Source organism: Trachypithecus francoisi, unplaced genomic scaffold (assembly GCF_009764315.1).
Source record: "Trachypithecus francoisi isolate TF-2019V2 unplaced genomic scaffold, Tfra_2.0 Lachesis_group5, whole genome shotgun sequence".
Taxonomy (NCBI): domain Eukaryota; kingdom Metazoa; phylum Chordata; class Mammalia; order Primates; family Cercopithecidae; genus Trachypithecus; species Trachypithecus francoisi.
The window spans coordinates 96,308,477-96,334,314 of NW_022681470.1; the positions used below are offsets into that span (position 1 = coordinate 96,308,477).

Below are 25,838 nucleotides of genomic sequence, written 5' to 3' on the forward strand. Positions count from 1 at the left end.
TTACCTCATTATCTCCCCCAAAAGTGGTCAGTATGACTTTGGACCTGTCGTTTCACCTCTTTGAAACTCAAGTTCCTCCTGTGAAATATGGGAAGAAGAAGAAGAACCTTTCAGGGTATGAGATGTAAAGGTGTCATGTGCAGAAGTCACCTCAGCACTGTGGTGGGCACACAATCTTTTTTATTTTTTTTTGAGACGGAGTTTCCCTCTTCTTGTGCAATGGCACAGTCTCTGCTCATTGCAACCTCAACCTACCGGGTTCAGATGATTCTCCTGCTTCAGCCCACCAAGTAGCTAAGATTACAGGCATCTGCCACCTCACCCGGCTAATTATTTTGTATTGTATAAGTAGAGATGGGGTTTTACCACGTTGGCCAGGCTGGTCTCGAACTCCTGACCTCAGGTGATCTGCCCTCCTCGGCCTCCCAAAGTGCTGGGATTACAGGCATGAGCCACCATGCCCAGCCTGGCACTTAATCTTTGCACCATCCACAGCTGCTGAGCTTCAAGCCAAGCCTCCATCTTTTCATCAGTAAATGAACTGACTGTGTAGGACTAACAGTCTCATCCATACCCTGTTGCACTCCTCAGCACCTCCTCTGAAGTGTCTCCTAATGTTCCTTTTCAGGACATCCATTTCGACTGAATTTTGCTAAGCCCTTGAGTGAAGCTTTAGCTGATGGATCTTGGCCTCTGTGAGCCAGGCACTGTCACCATCCAGACTTCCAGGCCTTGCCTGTAACCAGCTCCTTTCAGTAGTCAGTGTCTCAGACCTAGTTTTCAGGCCCACCCTGGAGAAAAGTGACTTGTATCTTGGCCACTGCTGCCACTTCACCAGCCTATGTCTGAAAAATAATAGCACACACATAGTGTCAGACATGTATTCCATATGCAGCAATGGTTGGCAGGCACATGGATTTGTGGAACCTTTACAATAAGGCCACCAAGCACCTGAAAACTTCAATTCAGGAAAGGGATAGAAATCAGGTTCTTAGCACTTACATGGAAAGACTGGGCACCCAGATCAGCCACTGTTGGGAGTAGGCCCCCAAAATCTGGCCATAAGCTGGCCCCCAAATTGGCCATAAACAAAATCTCTGCAGCACTGTGACATGTTCATGATGTCCATGATGCCCACGCTGGAACGTTGTGGGTTTATCTGAATGAGGGCAAGGAACACCAGGCCCACCCAATGTGGAAAACCGCTTAAAGGTGTTCTTAAACCACAAACAATAGCATGAGTGATCTGTGCCTTAAAGACATGCTCCTGCTGCAGATAACTAGCCAGACCCATCCCTTTATTTTGGCCCATCCCTTTATTTCCCATAAGGAATGCTTTTAGTTAATCTGTAATCTGTAGAAACAATGCTTGTCACTGGCTTGCTCTTCATAAACATGTGGGTAAATCTCTGTTCGAGGCTCTCAGCTCTGAAGGCTGTGAGACCCCTGATTTCCCACCTCACACCTCTATGTTTCTGCGAACGTGCTTGTGTGTGTATGTGTGTGTGTGTGTGTGTGTGTCTTTAATTCCTCTAGTGCTGCTAGTTTAGGGTCTCCCCAACCAAGCTGGTCTCAGCGAGTGGTCCCCAAAGTGGGGCCTGAAACTCAAGTCAAACAGTCACTGGAGCAACTGTTGGAAAATGTGGAACTAAGCTGGAGGACACCCAAGTACTCTTAAAGCATTCCCCATGGTGAGTAAGAAGGGGAACTAGGGAGCATCAGGATAGCAATGGGACAAGTGTGGGCTCTAGTTCGTTCCACCTTGGAACATTTTCACACTAAAGATGAGGAGGAAGGAGAGTATAATGAAGCAACAGAAGAGGTTACAGAGCAGGTTTGTTTGCCAGCTAAAGCTAAAGCAGCAAGGGAGGGAGAGGTTCATCTCTACCCTTCTGCACACCCTTATTATTATTTTGAAGAAAAAGAGTGGCCTGACCCTCCAGATCTTTCTTTTCTGGAGGACACTGGGTGAAAAGTAGTTGCCCCAGTGACTGTTCAAGCAGCGCCTCCAGCTACCACTCTCAGTTCTATTCAGGCAGGAATTCAGCAAGCTAGATGAGAGGGTGATTTAGAGGCTTGGCAGTCCCCTGTTAGAATACACCCCCTAGATCTGTGCCTTAAGGACATGCTCCTGCTACATTTGAGCCTTTTCCTTTTAAATTACTCAAAGAATTTAAACAAGCTATTAATCAATAAGGACTAGGTTCTCCTTTTGTAATGGGACTGTTAAAGAATGTTGCTGTTTCCAGTCAGATGATTCCTACTGACTGGGACGCTCTTACTCGAGCTCGTCTGACTCCTGCTCAGTTCTTACAATTTAAAACTTGGAGGGCAGATGAAGCTTCCATTCAGGCTGCTCACAACGCCCAGGCCCAACCTCAAATTAATATAACTGCAGACCAACTTTTGGGGGTTGGCGGCTGGGCTGGTTTAGATGCCCAAGCGGTCATGCAGGGTGATGCTATAGAACAGCTTAGAGGAGTGTACATTAGAGCTTGGGGAAAAGTCACTTCTGGTGGAGAAAAATACCCTTCCTTTAGTGCTGTAAAACAGGGACCAAAAGAAACGTGTGCAGATTTTATATCTCAGTTACAGGAGTCTCTTAAAAAGGTAATTGAAGATTTGGCTGCTCCGGATATAGTGTTACAGTTATTAGCTTTTGACAATGCTAATCCCGATTGCCAGGCTGCTCTGTGACCTATTAGAGGGAAAGCACATTTAGTTGGTTGTATCAAGGCCTGTGATGGTATTGGAGGTAATCTGCATAAAGCTACTTTGTTGGCACAGGCAATGGCAGGACCAAGAGTGGATAAAGGAAATACTCCATTTCCTGGAGCTTGTTTTAACTGTGGGAAGCGTGGTCATACTAAAAAAGAATGTAGATGTCTTCTTTTGAGAAATGTCTGTTCATATCCTTTCCCGAGATCACTTGGACTCGGGAAGGGAACATCACACACTGGGGCCTATCATGGGGAGGGGGGAGGAGGGAGGGATTGCATTGGGGAGTTATACATGATATAAACGTTATGCACATGTACCCTAGAACTTAAAGTATAATAAAAATAAAAATAAAAAATAAAAAATAATAAAAAAAAGAATGTAGAAAAAATCAGCAAGCCAGGCCGCCAAATAGGAGAAAAAAGAAAACTGCTAAGCCTAAAATATGTCCAAAATACAAAAAAGGAAAACACTGGGCTAATCGGTGTCATTCTAAGTTTGATAAAGATGGGAACCCGATTTCAGGAAATGCCATGAGGGGCCCGTCCCAGCCTCGTTCCAAACCGGGCTTTTCCAGCTCAGGCCATTCCCTCACCCCTGTACAATGTCTGTCCCCCGCCACAGCCAGTAGTGCCTCAGTAGATTTATGCTGCACAAAAGCTGTGAGCCTTCTGCCTGGGGAACCCCTGCAAAAGGTCCCAACAGGAGTCTGTGGACCCTTGCCAGCGGGAATGATAGGATTACTTTTAGGAAGGTCTAGTTTAAGTTTAAAAGGAGTACAAATACAACAGGAGTCATTGACTCAGATTACAGTGGGGAAATTCAAATTGTTATATCTACTTCTGTTCCTAGGAAAGCAGAGCCAGGAGAGTGTATAGCACAGCTCCTGATTGTGCCATATGTGGGAATGGGGAAAAGTGAAATTAAACAAACAGGAGGATTTGGAAGCACAAATAAACAAGGCAAGGCAACTTATTGGGTAAATCAAATTACTGATAAACATCCTACCTGTGAAATAACTACTCAGGGAAAGAAATTTAAAGGTTTGGTAGATACAGGAGCAGACATTTCAATCATTTTTCTACAGCGCTGGCCATCCACATGGCCAATTCAACCCGCTCAAAGCCACTGAAGTATATCAAAGTAGTTAAATTTTGCATTGTGAAGGGCCTGATGGACAACCTGGGACTATTCAACCAATTATAACTTCTGTACCTATAAATGTATGGGGGAGAGATTTATTACAACAATGGGGAGCACAAGTTCTAATTGCAGACCAATTGTCTGAGGAAGAGATTCCAGGAGGTTCCCGAGGACCCCCCGGTTGCAGCCATGTCAAGAGTGACACTGAGGAAGACCTCAACTGTCACGAGCAACACCTGCTGAACACAGCCACCCACCTGGGGACAGATCAAGAAGCTGTCACACATGGCGGAAGAAAACCTGAGGAAAGTGGGACAACCAGTCACAATGAGTAATTTAACAACAGCTATGATAGCGGTGATCACCACTGCCATGAGTATTCCTTCAATAAGGGCTGGCACAGAGAACAATTATACTTATTGGGCATATTTATCAATCTTGGCTGGCAATAATGCCTGGATGACACAGTTACACATGCTTTCTGGTCTTGGTATTTACCATAATAAATCTGCTCCTATAATTGAGGCATACCTCCTTCAAAACCCTATTTGTAGACAGGATTGGACCCAGTTAGAAAAAATGAACGTACTTGTTTAGGAAGATTGCATTGCAGAACAGGCAGAGGTGCTGCGCAACGATTCCTATGGAATATATTAATTGGTCCCCTAAGGGGATGTTTAGCTTGAATTGTACCTCTCAGTCTGCGTGCCATGGCCACACTATGTTCAATTTGTCTGAACAAAATGGTCAGATGGTAGAAATGGTAAGAAGTACGACAAGAGTTCCTATTATCTGAAAACATGGTGGTATAGTGGCACCTCAACCTCAAATGATATGGCCCATTGTAGGAGCTAAAGATAAGAATTTGTGGAAACTATTAATAGCTCTTAATAAGATCAAAATTTAGGAAAGAATAAAAAAGCATCTAGAAGGACACTCTACAAACTTGTGTTTGGATATTGCAAAATTACAAGAAAAAATATTTAAAGCATCCCAGGCACACCTGACCTTAACGCCAGGAACTGGAGTGCTTGAAGGAGCTGCAGACAGATTAGCAGCTAGTAAGCCATTAAAATGGATAAAAACACTTGGAAGCTCTGTGATTTCAATGATGATTGTGCTTTTAATCTGTGTTGTTTGTCTTTGTATAGTCTGCAGATGCAGATCCTGACTCCTGCAAGAAGTGGCTCACTGCGACAAACCTGTCTTTGCTTTTATTGCTTTGCAAATCAAATAAGGGGGACATGTTGGGAATAGGCCCCCAAAATCTGGCCATAAACTGGACCCAAAATTGGCCATAAACAAAATCTTTGCAGCACTGTGACATGTTCATGATGCCCATGATGCCCATGCTGGAAGGTTGTGGGTTTATCTGAATGAGGGCAAGGAACACCAGGCCCACCCAATGTGGAAAACCGCTTAAAGGTGTTCTTAAACCACAAACAATAGCATGAGTGATCTGTGCCTTAAAGACATGCTCCTGCTGCAGATAACTAGCCAGACACCTCCCTTTATTTCAGCCCATCCCTTTATTTCTCATAAGGAATATTTTAAATTAATCTATAATCTATAGAAACAATGTTTATCACTGGCTTGATGTTCATAAACATGTGGGTAAATCTCTGTTCGAGGCTCTCAGCTCTGAAGGCTGTCAGACCCCTGATTTCCCACCCCACACCTCTATATTTCTGTGTGTGTGTCTTTAATTCCTCTAGTGCTGCTGGGTTAGGGTCTCCCTGACTGAGCTGGTCTCGGCAAACCACCACCTCAGAGAGTCCCATACAGCTCTACATGCCAATAACTACTTACTGCAAGGCTGTGTCTAGCTTTCGGCAACACAAAAGTTGTATGAGTTGAATATTACTTCTTTATGTTCCATGGAGAACTCTATTTTCACTTCAGAATGATCTGAAAACAATGGCTCCTAACATTAGCTTTATATTCCTTTGTTCTGAAATAGTGAGGATATATAAACTAATACAAAAGTAACTGAAGAAAGTCTTTAGTAAATCCTTTTGGGGGGAAAAAGGACAGTTGTGAAATATTGCTCACTGTTTTTTCTAGTTCTATTTTTGGATTTTCCAATGTGTGTGTTATTATTCACAGATTATGCCTTTTAAATGATAGAATGAGTGATCCATTGAAATAGTAATGTCATGCCCGTTCCTCTTCTTGGTCTTCAAAAGGATTGTTCACTACTGCTTTGAATAACAACAACAATAATGTTGTAGGGTTCATCAGTTTACAATGCACTTTTACACACAGGGTATATTTTTAATCTCACAATAACCATTTGGTGTAAACAAAGGTTATCCCTATTTTATGGATAAGGAAACTCAGGCTCAGAGAGCTTAAGAGACTTCTCAAGTCATGCAGCCAGTTACACTGTGGAACCGTGTTGGTCTCTGCACTTCTGGAGAAGAGAACCATGCCTGTGTGCCTTCTAATCTTCCCCAAACTGGCTTTGTCAATGTGGTCTGAAGAAAATGAATGCTCATGTTTAACAATAGTCAGTGGCCTCCAGAATGACCTCATAGGCCCTTAGTACTCAGCACCCAACTCTCTTCCTATTAAATAAGAACTATATTTCAAACCCCCCAAAGTAACGTCCCATTTAATGGCTTTCACCTTTGCAAGACTTAGGTGTTCCTTTTTTACTCAGTTTGCTGATCACCGTTTAATCTTGGATATCAACACTCCCTGGAAGGGATAGGTGTTTTGATTAATGGAGGAAGACTCAGGTAAAAACTGACCAACCCTAGTGGAGACCTGTACCAACAGGTTTGTAGGGTGAAAGCCAGCACAAATCCAGTCCATCCTGATTAGAGCTGCACTGGAGATTTGTTTATGAACTCACTCACTTCGGTTTTGTTCTTTTCTGAAGGTGAAGCCCAAGATCATGGAATTTTCTCATCTGCTACTTTTTGAGAGAGATGTGAGTGACCACCCTGTAGCCATTCATTGTCCCATATTACCGCTGTGTGCTCCTGAGTGAAGGTGAAGATGTCTGGTAAGCAGCATTCTTTAAGGGTTGGGTTTTTGGCTGCCTTTGTAATGGCAGAAATTTAAAGGTAGCCATGTCAGGGTTAACAGTTACCTGCCACCTGATCCAAGAGGACCCAGGTAGCTTACCATGTTGTCTCCCTGTCCCCTTCATCCACCAGCCAATCAAGACCTGACAGCAGACATTGATGAAGCTGCACTGGAAGAGACACTTCATTAGACAGATGGAGTTTAGCCTGCTGAGCAGTCTGCTTCGGCCTCCGTGTGTGTGTGGAGGGGGGAGGTGGGAGTGGTAAGTACAGTTTCCCTGTTTGGGGAAGTCAGGAGATAACGATCATGATGTAGGGCTGGAAGGACCCCAAAGAAAAGCACCACCCCCATGAAAGCCCAGCTGTTCTCCCAGGCTGAACCTACAGATGCTTTTGCCAAACATTCTGGATTTTGTCACTGAACAAGGGGGAAGGCGGAAGGAGGAGAAGTGTCAGTATGAAGACAGATTATCTCCTTGGGCTTTGTCCCCAGCATCTCACAGGGCCTCTGGATTTGCGAACTTGCCTTATTTGTTACTCTGGTCCCACAGCTAGTTCACATAGTGGTTAAGCTGGAACACACCATGTTAAGCTGGGTTTAAGTCAAAGGGAATTTCCCAGACTTCAGGTAAGAAACTTCAGCCAAGATGCAAAGCAGAGTGATTAAGATGCTGGGCTCTGAAGTTGAACAGGTTTGGGTTCAAATCCTGCCTTTGCCATTTATTTTCTGTCCTTGGAAAATTAAGTTAGTTAATGATAATTTCTTCATCTATGAAATTGGGATAATATCTTTGCTACCATAGGGTTGTTGTGAGGGTTAAATAAAATGATATGTGTACGCTTTTAGCACAGTGTCTGTACATAGTAGGTACTTAGCAAATAAAATAAAGTAAAATAAAACTAGCAAACCAAAACAAGCATAGGTAGGGAGGTGTTGCTGACATAGACCCTGATCTGTCATATTCCTAAGCAGAGATTCTTTACCTAAGACCTTGTGATATTTGACAATATGTTTTATTTAACATTCTAAAAATTTCTACTTTTCATTTTAAAGTAACTGTTTTTGGTGTGTAGGGCCTGTTTGCCCAATCGGGCTAGTTTTCTGGAAAGTAATCTTAATTTGTAGCCCACTAAGTGTAGCAAATACTGCTTGTATCTTGTAGAAATAAACCAAGTAGAGGTTAGCAACACATTGTTGAGTAAGTGCATAAGAAGGAATCAAAGTGCAAAACTGGGTTTTCATTGCTGAGTTTCTGATCCAGCACCTGGTCTCACTGTCCTCCAGCATACCTGTAAAATGTAACTACTAAGTAGAGTCACTAATGTCAATTTAAATAATAACCATAGAGAGGCTCTCTTTAAAAAAAAAAGTTATTTATTTGAGAATAGGGCATTGCAATGGGAATACATGTGCCATAGTAAACTACGTGCATACTCAGGGAGGTAAAGGAAAACAAAAGTTCTTACAGGAAAAATGATGAAAATTACATAATTGTATTGAAATGCATATTCTTGGCTACAAAGATCAATAACAATGGTGTTGCTAGTATGACGTTGGACAGGGAGTTGCTGGGAAAATGTTCTCATAGAAGCATTTGTTGTGTAAGGCTATCATGGCCTTCGTGCAAGGTTGTGGTTTTTGCAGTCTTTTGTGACAGTTTTGTTATCAGGTGTACAAGCATGAGAACTCTCTCTTTGCAGCCTTCCCTAGCTCTGTATTTGTCAAGGACTTTTTTGAAGACAAGTGACTCCATTTTGATTCTGAAAACTTGCACACTAACTTATAACATCTCCTCACAAACTTTACAAACTAAGAAACTTGCACACTCAATTACAGGCTCACTTATACCTGCACACTTCAACCCACCTCCACTGACCCAACACACACATACAGTTCTTTAACCTCCACTTCTATGGTACCGCAGTTCCCCACAGCTCAGTCCTGCCCCAGGCACATGTAAAGACCTATTAGGCTTTGGAGGCAGGCAGACCTAAGTTCAAATTCAGGTCTAACTTCCTAGGTATGTGACCTTGGGTAGTTTACTTAAGTTTACTTACTTATTCTTTGTGCCTTGGTTTCTTCATCTATAAATTGGGTTAATAATACCTATCCCACATTCATTTTCTAGATACAACCTCTGGCTTGTTACTTCCCTAACTTTCCATCAGTTCCCAAACATTTCTGGAAGTTCTAAGCCCCTTCAGAAAAAGTTCAAACACTACCCACAGAAGAAGGTCTAATCGGCTCTCCCTCTTGTTCTCCAACTTCACCCTTTCATACTGGCCTTCTTCTAACTCTGATCAGCTAGAAGCAACCTCAGCCCCATCTTGCTCCCAAAGGTTGGGGTCCCTACTCTGCTTTTCCCTGACCATCATGCCTATCCCACCTTCACCCCAGGACTGGAGCCAACCCGTCCCCATGTAGATAGATCTTTCCAAACACAAAGCCTGCATCCTGCCCTCCTGCAGTCTGGAGCTCCCCAGTGCTCTGTGCCCTGAGGGGATGTGCTGGAGGCTGAGCTGTTGCTATGGGGCTGCCCTCAATATACCAGTCTCTGCAACCAAGGCTCTTACCATGCCTTCCCAGCCTGTTGTTCCCTTTCCTGTCTGCTGCATGCTGATCTGTAAGTGAGGATGGTAAAGATGATTTTCCCTTCCAGAGTCACTCAGGAAGCTATACAGTCTATGCTATCTACGAAGTGCCACTCAAGAGCCCTCTTTGGGACTTGGCTTCAGAGCTCAGAAAACTTCCTCCTCAGGAATGGTTCTTCATACATTGAGGATACATGTGATGTTTATAAAGTGCCAAAACTCAGTGAGAGAAGAATAAACGGCAGCATGATGCAACAGAGAACATGGGCCTGGAGTCTGAGGGGCTCTAGTCCAGCACTGTCTCTTCTTCCCTGAGTGGCTACTTCTCTGAGGATTTCTCAGTGTTCTCATTATGAATTGGGCTTAGCCATACCACTTCAGGGGATTACTAGGGAGATCAAATAAGATGAGATGGTAATGAAAATGAACTAAAATCAAATGAAATGAAATGGCAATTACTATCATCATTAACCTCTTGGGGACTTTCCCCTGGGATGGCCAGGCTATAGACTTCATGAGAGTTGAAACTGCTGACACTGTATTCAACACTCTATTCCTAGGGCCTTAGCCCTCTGCCTGAAATGGAGCAAGCTTTCCACAAATATTTGCTGATTAGCCACCCATTGAGTTTCCTGTCCTTGCAATGAGGAGTTTGCACATGATCATGGTAAGCCTTTTTTCTCACCAGCTACAAAATGCTACCTACCCATAGCATGTGGTGGGGAAGGTATTAACTTTTTTTGTTTTAATTTAAAAATGAGACCCAACTTTAAAGAGATGAAACTGGCTTTCTTATGTCTCATACACTAGGTGTGAAAGGCACTTGCAAAACAAGAATTCAAAAAATGTTCTAAGTAATAGCAGTTCTGAGTAACATCACCATAAAAACATGTGTGGCCTCTCAAAGTGGCTACTTTGTAAAAGTTAACCTCAATAGATATATTCTTGAACATTTACATTAAAAAAGGAAAGAGTGGCTGGGCACAGTGGCTCACGCCTGTAATCTCAGCACTTTGGAGACAGAGGCAGGTGAATCACAAGGTCAGGAGTTCGAGACCAGCCTGGTCAGGAGGTCAACATGGTGAAACCCTGTCTCTACTAAAAATACAAAAATTAGCCGGGCATGGTGGCTCACACCTGTAATTCCGGCTACTCAGGAGGCTGAGGCAGAGAATTGCTTGAACCTGGGAGGTGGAGGTTGCAGTGAGCTGAGATCGCACCACTGCACTCCACCTGGGCGAGAGGACTCCATCTCAAAAACAAAAAAAAGCGGGGTGGGGGAAAGAGTCCCATGACTTTGTAGGCTCATGGAGACAAAGAATGTTCACCAGGACCCCAGCCTGTGCCAAGCACTGCTGAGCCCATCACAATGGAAAGAAGCTTCCCTGTCAAGAGGACTCAGCTACAGAAAGCACTAAATGTGGTAGGAGGGGCCTGCTAATTAGACCAAGGCAGTCACACATCAGCAGGTAAAACAGAGACAAGAGGAGGTGGGGCTGGGCTGGGCTGAATCTTGAATGAATCAAGCCTTCCCATAGGGCGGGATATCCTGTCTAAAACAAGATCCTTGGTTAAAACCCCTATAAAAGGTTCTCATCACACTGACCTGGTACTCCTCACACCACGTAACAGCCACTTGTTTCATCCCACCTGGGCATTAGGTAAGTCCCCTCATAAGAAATCTCTTTCTCATTCTCAGTGTCTTGGGGATCCAAGCTCATAAAACTGGGGCAGTCAGATATGAGTTTCCTTCAGAGCTAGCTGTGGGCATTGGGCAAACCAACGCTAACATTGGGAAACATGCTCTCCTAAAGCAATCCAACTTTCTCCTCTTCCCTGAGGCTGGCCTGACAGCAGCTCCTGTCACTGGGAAGCTATGTGAGCAGCTGCTATGGGGCCACCCATGGGCCTTCCTGGATCAGCAAAGGTTTCTTGTTTCTAAGGCTCTGGAAGCTTCTTTGCAGTGCTGAGAGTCTGTGGGATCAGAATCAGTTTACTTATGGCAACCTAGAACAGTAAGATCAAACTGTGTCATGAATGAAGGAGCTTACATGATTCCCCTCTCCTACACCAGGGTGATATTTAGGCAAAATATTTGTAGATTTATTCTAAGGAATCTAAAATGCAACTAAAAGGTCATCTTACTCTTTCTTTTTTTTTTTTTTTTTTGAGGCAGAGTCTTGCTCTGTCACCTGGACTGGAGTGCAGTGGCCGGATCTCAGCTCACTGCAAGCTCCGCCTCCCGGGTTTACGCCATTCTCCTGCCTCAGCCTCTGAGTAGCTGGGACTACAGGCGCCCGCCACCTCGCCCGGCTAGTTTTTTGTATTTTTTAGTAGAGACGGGGTTTCACCATGTTAGCCAGGATGGTCTCGATCTCCTGACCTCGTGATCCGCCCGTCTCGGCCTCCCAAAGTGCTGGGATTACAGGCTTGAGCCACCGCGCCCGGCCCTCTTTCTATTATCTAAAGGTCAGTGGTTAAAGTCGGCTACATGGTTTCAAAAAAAGAAAGATATTTTTCATCTATGTTGAGGAAAAATATTCCCAGTTTTTTACCTTGATGAAAAGTTTGCCTGAAATTGTTGGTTACCAGATCCAAGAAAGGGTTTCTCCTGAACAACCCACTTTTTGCTATAACCTGCTGAGTCCTCATGGCCACATTGATCTGCTTTTTCTAGATCTCAAGTCTCCTTCCTTCCCTTTTTCTCTTTCTTCTCCTAGCTATATCTGCCTCATCCCATCCTCGCTTTGGGTTTCCAGTTGCTGTAGGCTCCATCTCTCCTTGCATTTGAGACTTGTCATCTTTGATACCATCTCCTTTGGGTCTCTCCAAGGCTTCTGCTTAATGAATCTTCAAGTCTCTTTTCCTCTTGTTCATGCAGCCAAACCCAGGCCCCACCTCAACCTACCTCCAGACTTCTGGCTAATGAAAAAGAAAAGCTTTCCCTTTGATTAAGAAGCATCTCGTAGGCCGGGCGCGGTGGCTCAAGCCTGTAATCCCAGCACTTTGGGAGGCCGAGGCAGGCGGATCACGAGGTCAGGAAATCGAGACCATCCTGGCTAACCCGGTGAAACCCCGTCTCTACTAAAAAATACAAAAAACTAGCTGGGCAAGGTGGCGGGCGCCTGTAGTCCCAGCTACTCGGGAGGCTGAGGCAGGAGAATGGCGTAAACCCGGGAGGCGGAGCTTGCAGTGAGCTGAGATCCGGCCACTGCACTACAGCCTGGGCGACAGAGTGAGACTCCGTCTCAAAAAAAAAAAAAAAAAAAAAGAAGCAACTCGTAGGTCACCAGAAATCTGGACCTGATGGAGCCACAAGCCTGTTGGGCAAGCTGACTTTTCTGATAAGTCCCTGGGCTGTGGAGAGAAGTGACATTCAGACAAACTTGGGCCTTCAGAACTGGAAGGCCTCCCACCCAAAGAAGGTTCCCCCTCCTGAGCATTCCCAGCAGGTGGTAGCCCAGCTTCTTCCCACTTTCCCCCCCAAAAAAAACAAGAAAGGAGGGCTGTGTCCCTGGAATTCCTGCTTGGCTCCCAGACAAGACAGGGGTTGACTCACACGTGTATTTACTTCCTCTTGGTGTTCCCAATGGGACCCTAACACCTTGTGATGAGCAAATAAATCCTGTCCACAGGGTACATTCTAGAAAGCCCATTGTATTTGGGTTAAGGAGAGATGGATTCTAGGATTTCTTTGCTCCTTAAAAATTGTGTGGCCTAACTTCTCTGAGCCTGTTTCTTCACCTATTAAAAAAAGTGGAAATAATAAGGATTAGAAGAGATGATGCACAGGCAAGTGCCTTGTGAGCAGTAGAGTGATTATATAAGTGTACAAAAATTATATGTGTGTATATGTGTATAATAGCATAATAATTATATTTAATAAGCAGCACTTAATATAAGCCAGGCATCTTCCAAATGCTTCTTATGAATTATGTCTTTAAATCTTCACAATAATCCTATAGAGTACTAATATCACCTTCATTTACAATGAGTAAACTGAGGCATGGAGAGGCAAAGCAACTTGTCCCAGCTCACACCATATGTAGGTGATGGGGCCAGCATTTAATCCTGACTCAGGAACCTGCCTCCATCCTGTGTGCTCCTCCTTCCCACACATAAGATGTATTACGTAGGAAAGGACAAAGGAAGACCAAAAACAGAGCTGAACATGCAAGGAAAGACCTAGCAGCAGACGTGCTCTAAAGGAAACAGCTGAGGTTGATTAGGGAGCCTCCAAGGGGATTTTTTCATCTTGTCCAGGTTGACTTCAAAGATGTCTCAGTTACTGCGAAACATTAATGGGATCATCGAGGCCTTCAGGCGCTACGCAAGGACGGAGGGCAGCTGCATAGCGCTCACCCGAGGGGAGCTGAAAAGACTCTTGGAGCAAGAGTTTGCCGATGTGATTGTGGTATGGTGTGCTGAACCGGGTGGTGAAGGGACATAGCAGGAGAGTGAAACCTTGTTTGCCTGCAGAGGCCTTGCCTGGGGAATTTGAGGAGGCAGCAGATAAACCCAGGCCTGCCAGGACAGATGGCAACTGTGCAGGCAGAAAAAAAGGTGAAATAACCGGAGATGGTCATGGGAGTTGGCAAGTCCTGGCTCTTTAGATTAAAACCTTGGTTTTAATTAATTCTAACTTAAAGACAAGGTAAAGGGACTCTAAAAGGACAACTCAGAGAGGAGCACAGCCTTGGATTATTTCAGAATGAAAATAACTGCTGCTTTCTGCTGCCTCTTACATTTGATATAGTAAATATTTCCCACGTCTATCTGAAATGTAATCATCCATTCATAGGCATTCATTAGAAGCATAGCTCTGGGCTTGCACAAAGCAGTTATTCAAAAATATTAGCACACTGATCACATCAGAAACAAAATTTTGAAGAGCAGGTTGTTAACAGCTAGGGGGAGACTTCGGGGCCCCACCCCTCCTGACAAACCGGAACCAAGGCCTGATGCACTTTCCTGTCTTTGGTTTGCATCTAAAGCAACCGGGATGGTGATGGCCTTGGGGACAAGGATGTATGGGCACAGAAGGATGCTGCGTCCACATGCTCAGGACAGCCCTGTAGGCCCACTGCATCCCTCCCTCTTTATCGTAGGAAAACATCTGGGCCTCAATGAGGAGAGCACAGAATTCCCATGGGGCTGTGTTCCCAACCTGCTGCTCTTTGTGCTGGGCCTGCTGAAGAGACTAAGGCCTCAGTGCCAGGGGCAAGATGCCAGGGGCAGCTCAGTCAACCTGAGAGCCCAAAAAGTTGCATTGTGAATTCAATAATTTATTAACTCTTCAATAAACCTTTATCTAATTTTCCTGCAGTGCAGAAATTGTGCCAAATAGAGGCTACAAAACAAAAAATGCTCCCTACACTTGAAGGAGAGAGACAGGACTAAAAAAATAAAAAATAAAGGCAACTAAGTCTTGCTGCTGCTCTAGCCGTATGTGTGTGGAGTGTGGGGTCTGCGGCAGGGGAAGCTGGCAGCAGAGTGGAAGGGGCCTGCCCATGTCCTTCTCAGGGGAGGGATGCTGACTTCACCTCATCTTCTCCTCAGAAACCCCACGATCCAGCCACTGTGGATGAGGTCCTGCGTCTGCTGGATGAAGACCACACAGGGACTGTGGAATTCAAGGAATTCCTGGTCTTGGTGTTTAAAGTCGCCCAGGCCTGTTTCAAGACACTGAGTGAGAGTCCTGAGGGAGCCTGCAGCTCTCAAGAGTCTGGAAGCCTCCATTCTGGGGCCTGGCAGGAGCTGAATGAAGGACAGAGAAGTGGCACTGAAGTGGGAAGGGCAGGGAAAGGGCAGCATTATGAGGGGAGCAGCCATGGACAGAGCGAGCAGCCTTCCAGAGGGCAGAACAGACCTGGGGCTCAGACCCAGGGTCAGGCCACTGGCTCTGCATGGGTCAGCAGCTATGACAGGCAAGCTGAGTCCCAGAGCCAGGAGAGAACAAGTCCGCAGACACAACGCTCTAGGCACGCAGAGCAGACCCAGAGAGCTGGAGAAGGCAAGAAGCATCAGACCACAGAGATGAGGCCAGAGAGACAGCCGCAGACCAGGGAACAGGACAGAACCCACCAGACAGGTGAGACTGTGACTGGATCTGGAACTCAGACCCAGGCAGGTGCCACCCAGACTGTGGAGCAGGACAGCAGCCACCAGACAGGAAGAACCAGCACCCAGACACAGGAGGCCACCAATGACCAGAACAGAGGGACTGAGATCCATGGTCAAGGCAGGAGCCAGACCAGCCAGGCTGTGACAGGAGGACATGCTCAGACACAGGCAGGGTCACACACCCAGATACCCACCCAGACTGTGGAGCAGGACAGCAGCCACCAGACAGGAAGAACCAGCACCCAGACACAGGAGGCCACCAATGACCAGAACAGAGGGACTGAGATCCACAGTCAAGGCAGGAGCCAGACCAGCCAGGCTGTGACAGGACATGCTCAGATACAGGCAGGGACACACACCCAGACACCCACCCAGACCATGGAGCAGGACAGCAGCCACCAGACAGAAAGCACCAGCACCCAGACACAGGGGTCCACCAATGACCAGAACAGAGAGACTGAGATCCATGGTCAAGGCAGGAGCCAGACCAGCCAGGCTATGACAGGAGGACATGCTCAGACACAGACAGGGTCACACACCCAGACTGTGGAGCAGGATACAAGCCAAACTGTAAGCCACGGAGGGGCTGGAGAACAGGGACAGACCCAGACACAGCCAGGTAGTGGTCAAAAATGGACACAAGTGAGCAACCCTGAGGCAGGAGAGACAGTACCAGGAGGACAGGCCCAGACTGGGGCAAGCACTGAGTCAGGAAGGCAGGAGTGGAGCAGCACTCACCCAAGGCACTACGTGACAGAAGGGCAGGGAGACATACAGCCCACTGTGGTTGGTGAGGAATGGGTTGATGACCACTCAAGGGAGACAGCAATCTTCAGGCTGGACCAGGGCAACTTGCATACCAGTGTTTCCTCAGCACAGGGCCAGGATGCAGCCCAGCCAGAAGAGAAGCGAGGCATCACAGCTAGGGAGCTGTATTCCTACTTGAGAAGCAACAAGCCATGACTCCCCCGACTCCAATGTCCAGTACTGGAAGAAGACACCTGGAGAGAGGTTGGCTTGTCCTGCATGGCCAGTCCAGTAGGTGCATCCCTAGACATCAGCTCTTTATTATACAGCTTCCCTTTTAGGTCTTTCTCAATGAGATCATTTCTGCAAGGAGCTTTCTGTCTTAAACTCTTCTCTTTTACCTGCTTTGTGGTGCAGACCCTCTCAGGAGCAGGAAGACGCAGAGCAAGTCACCCTTTTGTACTGAATTGTCCTCATCTTGTGGGGGTTTCAGGACTATTTTTATCTCTGACATCTATCTATTGCCCAGTCTACCCTAATGCATCAATAAAACCTTATGCAACTGGCCTCTGTGTCTCATTCAATCACCTTCTGTTGACATTACAGGCCAAGGGCTGTAGAGTTATGAGATGATGAACTGGACATAGTCCCTACCTTTGAAGAGCAACTAGTTGAGAAGATTATTATATGAGATTCCTGCTATATATCATATACTTGGCAGAGATGGACCAGCTAAGGTTTCGTAGAAAAGGTGCTTTCCTTATGATGGCCCTAAAAGGACAATTAGTATTTAGATAGGCAAAATTCTTCTTGGTCTTTCACTACCTCTAATTCTATAGTGTTAAACCTCTATTTACCTGTAAGGTCACACAGGAAGGCTGATTTAAGATTACCAAGAAATGGAAGAAGGTTCCCAGTGACTGTGTAGAGAAAGAGCGAGAAGGTTTGTGTTACCAGGTACTAAGCCAGGGGCCAGAATTTTGTGCTTCCCTTCCTACCTCCCCATCATTGTCAGCTCTGACCTCTCATGATGTCTCACCCACCAGATATAAGCCATGTTATGGGGTAGAGACTATCAATTCTGGTTTATTATAAGAGTGACCAGAAGAACAGTTTTTAAAATAAAGATTTATAGAGCTGGGCACAGTGGCTCACGCCTGTAATCCCAGCACTTTGGGAGGCCGAGGTGGGCGGATCACCTGAGGCCAGAAGTTCAAGACCAGCCTGGCCAACATGGTGAAACCCCATCTCTACTGAAAATACAAAAATTAGCCAGGTGTGGTGGTGGGCCTCTAGTCCTAGCTACTCAGGAGGCTGAAGCAGGAGAATCTCCTGAACCCAAGAGGCGGAGGTTGTAGTGAGTTGAGATCGCACCACTGCACTCCAGCCTGGGCAACAGAGCAAGACTCCATCTCAAAAAAAAAAAAAAAAAAAAAAAAAAAGATGTATAAACCTAACCCTACAGATGCTGGTTCTAAAGTTTGGAGCCAATTAATATTGTTTAGGAATTTCTTGGGGGTCTTGTGCTTTTGTCAGTAGAGAAGACTAGATACTCTGAAAGATTTCCCAAGACAAAATAACTAGATCCTGCGTAAAGCATTTTTTCCACTGCATTATTGGTTTACAAGAAGTAAGGGAAATCGCTAAGGAAAAAAAATGTGGAATAAACAACAACCAAACAAAAACAAAATGTAGGCTAAATAACAACCTCCTTAGACGTCCACGACCTAATCTCGGAAACCTGTGAATATGTCACCTTATATGGCAAAATGGGACTTCACAGATGTGATTTAGTTAGGAATCTTGAGATGGGACAGGGTGGGGTTATTCTGGCTTATCTGGGTGAGTCCAATATAATCACAAGGTTCCTTACAAGAGTGAGATAAGAGGATCAAAGTCAATACAAGGAAATCTGGTGACGAAACCAGTGGCTGTGGCCATGTGCTATGAGCCAAAGAATGTGTGGAGAATAGAATCTGGAAAAGGCAAGACGTTTTCTTCTAGAGCCTTCAAAAGTAACATAGCCCTTCTGCCACCTCGATTTTAGACTCCTGACCTTCAGGGCTGTAAGAGAATGAAATTTTTGTCATTTTAAGGCATTAAGTTTATGGTGAACTGTTACAGTGGTGATAGAAAACTAATATACCAAACAAAAATCTAGAGCTGGAGCCAGAGTAGTAAAGGGTAAATGTGTGAAAGGCAAGGTTGCTCTTATGAGGACAAGTTGATTTTATATCGATTCACACTGAATTGTAAGTACAAAGACCAAAGAAAAACAGCAAAGAAAATGCAAAGACTCAGGGAATATTGCTCCCATGAGCCCGTTCTGGGGAATCTACTAGAGAATCAGCACACATACATACACACTAAACCCCGAATCATAGAACTGTTTGGCATACAATCTGATGGTGCACATTTAAATATATTTCACTGTAGAACTAAGACTACATAATACGGATAAAGGTGACAGAATAGCATTCCATGTTATATGCACTGAAAATTTAAATACAATACAGCTAACAAAAAAATGAAGGGAGAAAGAGAAAGCATACAGAAAGTAGAATGAGCTCCCTGAGTGTCTTAATATAAGCATATGCTTACAAGGAAAAACTGGGAGTAAAAGGATATCACTTCACATTAGATACTGAGGAAAGAAGAAGGAAGATAAGGTGAAAATTTCCAGAAAATTTCATTATTACTTAGAGTAGGAAGTGAATATGCCATTTATTAAAGCAAAGGGGGAATACAGAATACATATTACATAAAGATATACTATAAGATGACAACACAAATACAAACCTTCCTCAACACCAAAAGACATTCTAGAAAAAAGCAAATAACACAGACAACAGAGTGGATGATGTTATTTATGTAAAAGATATATATTTTCATAAATAGGACATAAAAGAGTGTGATAGACTGAGATCAAACATATTTATAATAATAATGTCAAGAGTTTAACTCACTACTAGACGAACAAGTTGCATTATTAACTCTATACAAGTCTATGCTCCTTACAGGAGGTATGCAAATCAAAGAGAGTCAGAAAACAATTTGTAAACGAGGTGTTTGAGTTAATATATATCAGGAAAATGCAGGTTAAAACAAAATTTAGAAATCGGGAGTCATGATGTTGATTCCAGATTAGATCAAAAAGCATTAAATAAGACTAAGAAGGATGCTTTAAAATGCCAAATGCTATAATTTCACAATGAAGATATAACGGTTTTTAATATCTATGCATTCAATAATGTAGCACAACTCTGATGATGCAGAAACTATAAGAGATACAAGGAAAAACTTAAAGAAAATAACATAGTAATAATAGGGCACTTTAATCATCTCTCTCAGCTCGACAGTAAGTGTAGAGAAGAAACAGTGCATTCGATAAGATACAAAGAACTCTACAGACCTGTAGTCCAGCAACGTATTAACCTAACAAGAAAAAACTATGCCTTCTACACATGAAATATTCAATATCAAGTCACAAAGAAAACGTCAACGCATTACTCAAAACTAGAAATAGGCCCAGGTGTGGTGGCTCACGCCTGTAATCCCAGCACTTTGGGAGGCTGAGGTGGACAGATTGCTTGAGCTCAGGAGTTCAAAATCAGCCTGGGCAACATAATGAGATCCCATTTCAACAAAAAGAAAAATACAAAAATTAGCTGGGCATGGTGGCACATGCCTGTAGTCCCAGATACTCAGGAAGCTAAGGAAGGAGGATCACTTGATCCTAGGAGGCAGAGGTTGCAGTGAGCTGAGGTTGTGCCACTGCATTGCAGCCTAGATGACAGACGGAGACTCTGTCTCAATAATAAGAAAAATAATAATAATAGAATTATTTATTTATTTATTGCTTTTTCTTTTCCTTCTTTTCGTTTTTTTTCTTTTTTCTTTTTTTTTTTTTTTTTTTTTTTTTTTTTTTTTTGAGACGGAGTCTCGCTCTGTCGCCCAGGCTGGAGTGCAGTGGTGCGATCTCGGCTCACTGCAAGCTCCGCCTCCCGGGTTCACGCCATTCTCCTGCCTCAGCCTCCCGAGTAGCCGGGACTACAGGCGCTCGCCCCATCGCCCGGCTAGTTTTTTTGTATTTTTTTTAGTAGAGACGGGGTTTCACCGTGTTAGCCAGGATGGTCTCGATCTCCTGACCTCGTGATCCGCCCGTCTCGGCCTCCCAAAGTGCTAGGATTACAGGCTTGAGCCACCGTGCCCGGCCTCTTTTCCTTCTTTTCTTCCTTCCTCTCTCTCCCTCCTTTCCTTCCTTCCTTCCTTCCTTCCTCCTTCCTTCCTTCCTTCCTTCCTCTCTCTCTCTCTTTCTTTCTTTCTCTCTCTCTCTCTTTCTGCCTCTCTCTTGCTCTCTTTCTTCTTCTCTCTCTCTCTCTCTTTCTTTTCTTTCTGAGACAGGGTCTCACTCTGTCACCCAGGCTGGAGTGCAGTGGCATGATCTCAGCTCACTACTGCCTCCAGCTCCCAGGTTCAAGCAATTCTCCTGCCTCAGCCTCCCCAGTAGCTGGGATTACAGGCCCTTGCCACCACACCTGGCTAATTTGTATTTTTTGTAGAGCGGGGTTTTTGCCATGTTTCCCAGGCTGGTCTCAAACTCCTGAGCTCAAGTGATCCACCTTCCTGAGCCTCCCAAAATGCTGAGATTACAGGCATGAACCATTGCCCCTGGTCACAAATAGCATTCTTTTTTTTTTTTTTGAGACGGAGCTCGCTCTGTCGACCGGGCTGGAGTGCAGTGGCCGGATCTCAGCTCACTGCAAGCTCCACCTCCCGGGTTTACGCCATTCTCCTGCCTCAGCCTCCCAAGTAGCTGGGACTACAGGCGCCCACCACCTCACCCAGCTAGCTTTTTGTATTTTTTAGTAGAGACGGGGTTTCACCATGTTAGCCAGGATGGTCTCGATCTCCTGACCTCGTGATCCACCCACCCGTCTCCGCCTCCCAAAGTGCTGGGATTACAGGCGTGAGCCACTGCGCCCGGCACAAACAGCATTCTTAAAGGAACATGTAATAGTGACGGATTTTGCCAAATCTGTGTTGTTGTTGTTGTTGTCTTTGGAAATTAACAATATATATGTAAACACACACACATTATTTTAAAACTCTTGAATAAAAGGAACTGAATATAAAATGAAATTGCAGAATTTTTGGAAAACGATAATTAAGCTAGACATATAAGGATCTGTAGAACACAGCTACATGAATTCCCCATAAAAATTAATAAAAGTATAAGTTCACAACTAAAACAGAAAAGCAGTCAACAAGTAAATAAGTAAGTAAATGAATAAATAATCCTTTTTTTTGGAATCAACGTGTAGAAAAACCAACCTAATTTTGAAAAGAGTGAAAAAGCTGAGGTAAAAAAGAAGGCACAAACACACAAAATAAGAAATAAGAATGGGAAAAGATATAAACAGATAGCTCACAAAATATACAAATGATGCTTAAATATATGAAAAGATGCTAAAGTTGTTTGTAATACCAGAAGCATAAACCAAAAGTATACTGAGATATGATTCTCACTATCAGCTTGACAAAAATTTGCAAGTTTGAGAAGAGATGATGATGAGGCTGGGGAGAAGCAAGCATTTTCACACCTTCTGGTGGGAACGCAAAATGAGACAGCCTCAATGGAGAGGAATTTCGTACAATTCAGCAATACTACATGTGTCTGTTTTGTTCCTGCTGTTTCTTTGGTGTCTGAAGTAGTGCCTAGCATTCAATCATTATTTGTTAAAGGAATTGGATGTCCTAATCTTTCCTGTCACATACATAAATTAACATAATCCCTACACAGACACGTGCCTATGGAAACATAGACATAATCAAGCTCATAGCAAATAAGAAAATGGGGTTTCTTTAGTGTTGTCAAAATTATGCAGTTAGAAAGAAAGAGGCAGAGATAGGACTAAACCCAGGTCCTCGGACTGTCAACTCAGTGTCAGGTCAAACCTCACAGAGAAGAAAGGGCACCAGAGTGTATGAAGATCCATCCAACGGGGCTGGAGAGGAAGCCATAGAAAGTGGTCCTTCTCAAAGCTGGAGGCGTCACGCTACCTGACTTCAAACTATACTACAAGGCTACAGTAACCAAAACAGCATGGTACTGGTACCAAAACAGAGATATAGACCAATGGAACAGAACAGAGTCCTCAGAAATAATACCACACATCTACAGCCATCTGATCTTTGACAAACCTGAGAGAAACAAGAAATGGGGAAAGGATTCCCTATTTAATAAATGGTGCTGGGAAAATTGGCTAGCCATAAGTAGAAAGCTGAAACTGGATCCTTTCCTTACCCCTTATACGAAAATTAATTCAAGATGGATTAGAGACTTAAATGTTAGACCAAATACCATAAAAACCCTAGAAGAAAATCTAGGTAGTACCATTCAGGACATAGGCATGGGCAAGGACTTCATGTCTAAAACACCAAAAGCAACGGCAGCAAAAGCAAAATTGACAAATGGGATCTCATTAAACTAAAGAGCTTTTGCACAGCAAAAGAAACTACCATCAGAGTGAACAGGCAACCTACAGAATGGGAGAAAATTTTTGCAACCTACTCATCTGACAAAGGGCTAATATCCAGAATCTACAAAGAACTCAAACAAATATACAAGAAAAAAACAAACAACCCCATCAAAAAGTGGGCAAAGGATATGAACAGACATTTCTCAAAAGAAGACATCCATACAGCCAACAGACACATGAAAAAATGCTCATCATCACTCGCCATCAGAGAAATGCAAATCAAAACCACAATGAGATACCATCTCACACCAGGTAGAATGGCAATCATTAAGAAGTCAGGAAACAACAGGTGTTGGAGAGGATGTGGAGAAATAGGAACACTTTTACACTGTTGGTGGGATTGTAAACTAGTTCAACCATTATGGAAATCAGTATGGCAATTCCTCAAGGATCTAGAACTAGATGTACCATATGACCCAGCCATCCCACTACTGGGTATATACCCAAAGGATTATAAATTACTCTACTACAAAGACACATGCACACGTATGTTTATTGCGGCACTATTCACAATAGCAAAGACTTGGAATCAACCCAAATGTCCATCTGTGACAGACTGGATTAAGAAAATATGGCACATATACACCATGGAATACTATGCAGCCATAAAAAAGGATGAGTTTGCGTCCTTTGTAGGGACACGGATGCAGCTGGAAACCATCATTCTTAGCAAACTATCACAAGAACAGAAAACCAAACACCGCATGTTCTCACTCATAGGTGGGAACTGAACAATGAGATCACTTGGACTCGGGAAGGGGAACATCACACACTGGGGCCTATCATGGGGAGGGGGAGGAGGGAGGGATTGCACTGGGGAGTTATACATGATATAAACGTTATGCACATGTACCCTAGAACTTAAAGTATAATAAAAATAAATAAATAAATAAAAGAAAGAATTAGAGTTATACTAAAAAAAAAAAAAAAAAAAGAAAGTGGTCCTTCCACTTCTCACCTCCAGCCTTAACAGGAAGTCTGGCCATGAAAATATGGAGAAGACACCGTCTCAGCATCCATGTTCCGAGGACCTTGCAGGAATAGGAAGGTTATGAGTGACCATTCCTTTCAACAGTTAGAGTTTGGCAAATGTGTCTATGACTCAGAAAGGATGTTCTCTCAAAGCAGTTCAGAGCCCAGAGGTCTAAGAGAGGGGCCCTAAACCCCTGTGACCATAAGGCATTCACGTAACATTCAAGGCAACTAGGCTGCTCCATCTCAGGCCCACCCACTCCATCTCCTGTAGGGACTTACCGCCCATCCTTGACTTTTAAAGTTTGCACATAGAGGCTTCTTTCAAAAAATGTGCATGCTATTTTAGAGACAAGAGGGAAAATTTATGGAAAATACAGAGACTTGATGGGAATGAAGTATGTTTACACTTTCTGAGACAGACTCTATTTTTTTCAAAGGATAGAGAAATCATCCTTCCAAATCATATCAAACGCATTGAAGTGTACACACAGACCACTTAAATACAATTTTTGCTGAAAATTTTTTGAAAAAAATTTTATAGTTTTGTTTTTGGAATTAGGACATAAGTTGTACATTTGCCTTATTTTAGCTATGACTTCTTTGCAGTTGCAAAGAAGTTGCAGAGCACATTTTTGAAAATATATATATTAAAATTGCTTAACAAGTAAGAATTTTTTATTAATACTAAATTTAACAATAAATGAGATTCACAAAGTTTTGTATCTAGACATTTAAATTTAAATGTTTATAGATTTCCTTTGCACATTTATTTTGGAGCTGACTCACAGGTATACCTATGGAAAGACATCTATTTATTTTATTTTATTTTATTTTTGTAGACAAGAAAATCTTTTATTTTAAACCACGAATTGTCAGCAGGTGGTCATAACTATCCATGTTTTATTAAAATCACATAAAACCTAGGTACAAAAGCATCACTGGTTATTGCTCTAGAGAAACTGCATGAAAAACTCAAATATGCACAGCAAAAACACCACAGTATACACAGGACTAAATTTTAAAGCAAGTGCGTGGAATGCTGAATCCATCTTACACACAGCTTCCAATATTCAACTGATATTTATTTTACCTGAGGATGATGGAAATTTCCAAAAAGCGTGATTATGAGAGGGTAAAATGTTGATCCTTACATATTTTTGCATGCCAACTAGTAGAGTCCTAAAAAATTAGCATTTAGAAAATAGTAAAAACAGCTTTCAAAAGTTGACCCAAGAGATACATAAAATTAACCCCAGTTTTTCATGACAATTTATTCTCCCTAGTTAACTACAGATTCAGTTTTCTGTGCCTCTTCAGCTTTAGTTTCATCATTTTCAGATGGTGCAGTACCTTCCTTTCCAGCTTCCTGCTTTTCCTTTCTTCCCTTTAGCACCTCTGCTAACCTTTGCTCCAGGTTCTTTCTTAGCAGATGTTTTTCTTTGTTTGGGTGCAGGTTTTGGTGGAGGAGGTTTTACTGACAATCTGGGAGACCATCTTGTGGGCTCCCGTTTAGTTACTTTGGAGCCATCTTTGCCCTCTGTATTCTCTGAAGACTTTCTCTTCTGCATAGTGGCTATGTCATGCAGCAAAAAGTAAAGCAATGGGGTGGAACTGCTGCGCTGCCTCTGGATGCTGCCTCTGCCACTGCAGCTGCTCACGCACAGGGCACAGCATAGCCCCTATCTATTTATGTTTCATTCAAATATTTTTGTTGGCTCTTGCAGAGTTCATAAGTCCCAGTCACACTGGATTGGTTGTAATGTGTAAAATGGCCCTGTCCTCAGGGACACTCAGGGCTGAAGCCTCACTTCAAAGGCCCAGAAAACCTCTTTCACCAGGTAGCTTCCCAGTCTGCATAGACGGCAAGTATACTGTGCTGCTGTCCCCTAGTGGCAGATACGACTAATACCTGTAAAGGAGCTCCGGCAGTAAATGTGATTCTGCTGGAATGGAAAGGAAGATGGCA

At 43.7% G+C, this 25,838-nt stretch overlaps 1 protein-coding gene and 1 pseudogene across 2 annotated transcripts; one reads left to right on the plus strand and one right to left on the minus strand.

Annotated features, from left to right (window-relative positions):
- The first annotated feature begins 11,085 nt into the window (after positions 1-11,085).
- On the plus strand, positions 11,086-16,921 carry CRNN (cornulin). 2 transcript variants are annotated; one of them, XM_033197830.1, is made up of 4 exons: positions 11,086-11,146; positions 13,749-13,899; positions 15,045-15,638; positions 15,819-16,921. In XM_033197830.1, exons 2-4 carry the CDS (start codon positions 13,762-13,764, stop codon positions 16,569-16,571), a joined length of 1,485 nt encoding a protein of 494 aa, XP_033053721.1. In that variant the 5' UTR covers positions 11,086-11,146; positions 13,749-13,761; the 3' UTR covers positions 16,572-16,921. The 2 variants fall into 2 exon arrangements, with proteins under 2 accessions (XP_033053721.1, XP_033053720.1); XM_033197829.1 differs by having other exon boundaries at positions 15,045-16,921.
- An 8,214-nt stretch (positions 16,922-25,135) lies between these two features.
- Positions 25,136-25,547, minus strand: LOC117075185 (annotated as a pseudogene).
- Positions 25,548-25,838: the final 291 nt, after the last annotated feature.

What these genes read in the sequence shown, in the direction of transcription:
- CRNN (XM_033197829.1), top strand. Translation starts at nt 13,762, where the DNA reads ATGTCTCAGTTACTGCGAAACATTAATGGGATCATCGAGGCCTTCAGG. An exon ending in AGTTTGCCGATGTGATTGTG is followed by an intron (nt 13,900 to 15,044) that starts GTATGGTGTGCT and finishes TCTTCTCCTCAG; the next exon opens with AAACCCCACGATCCAGCCAC.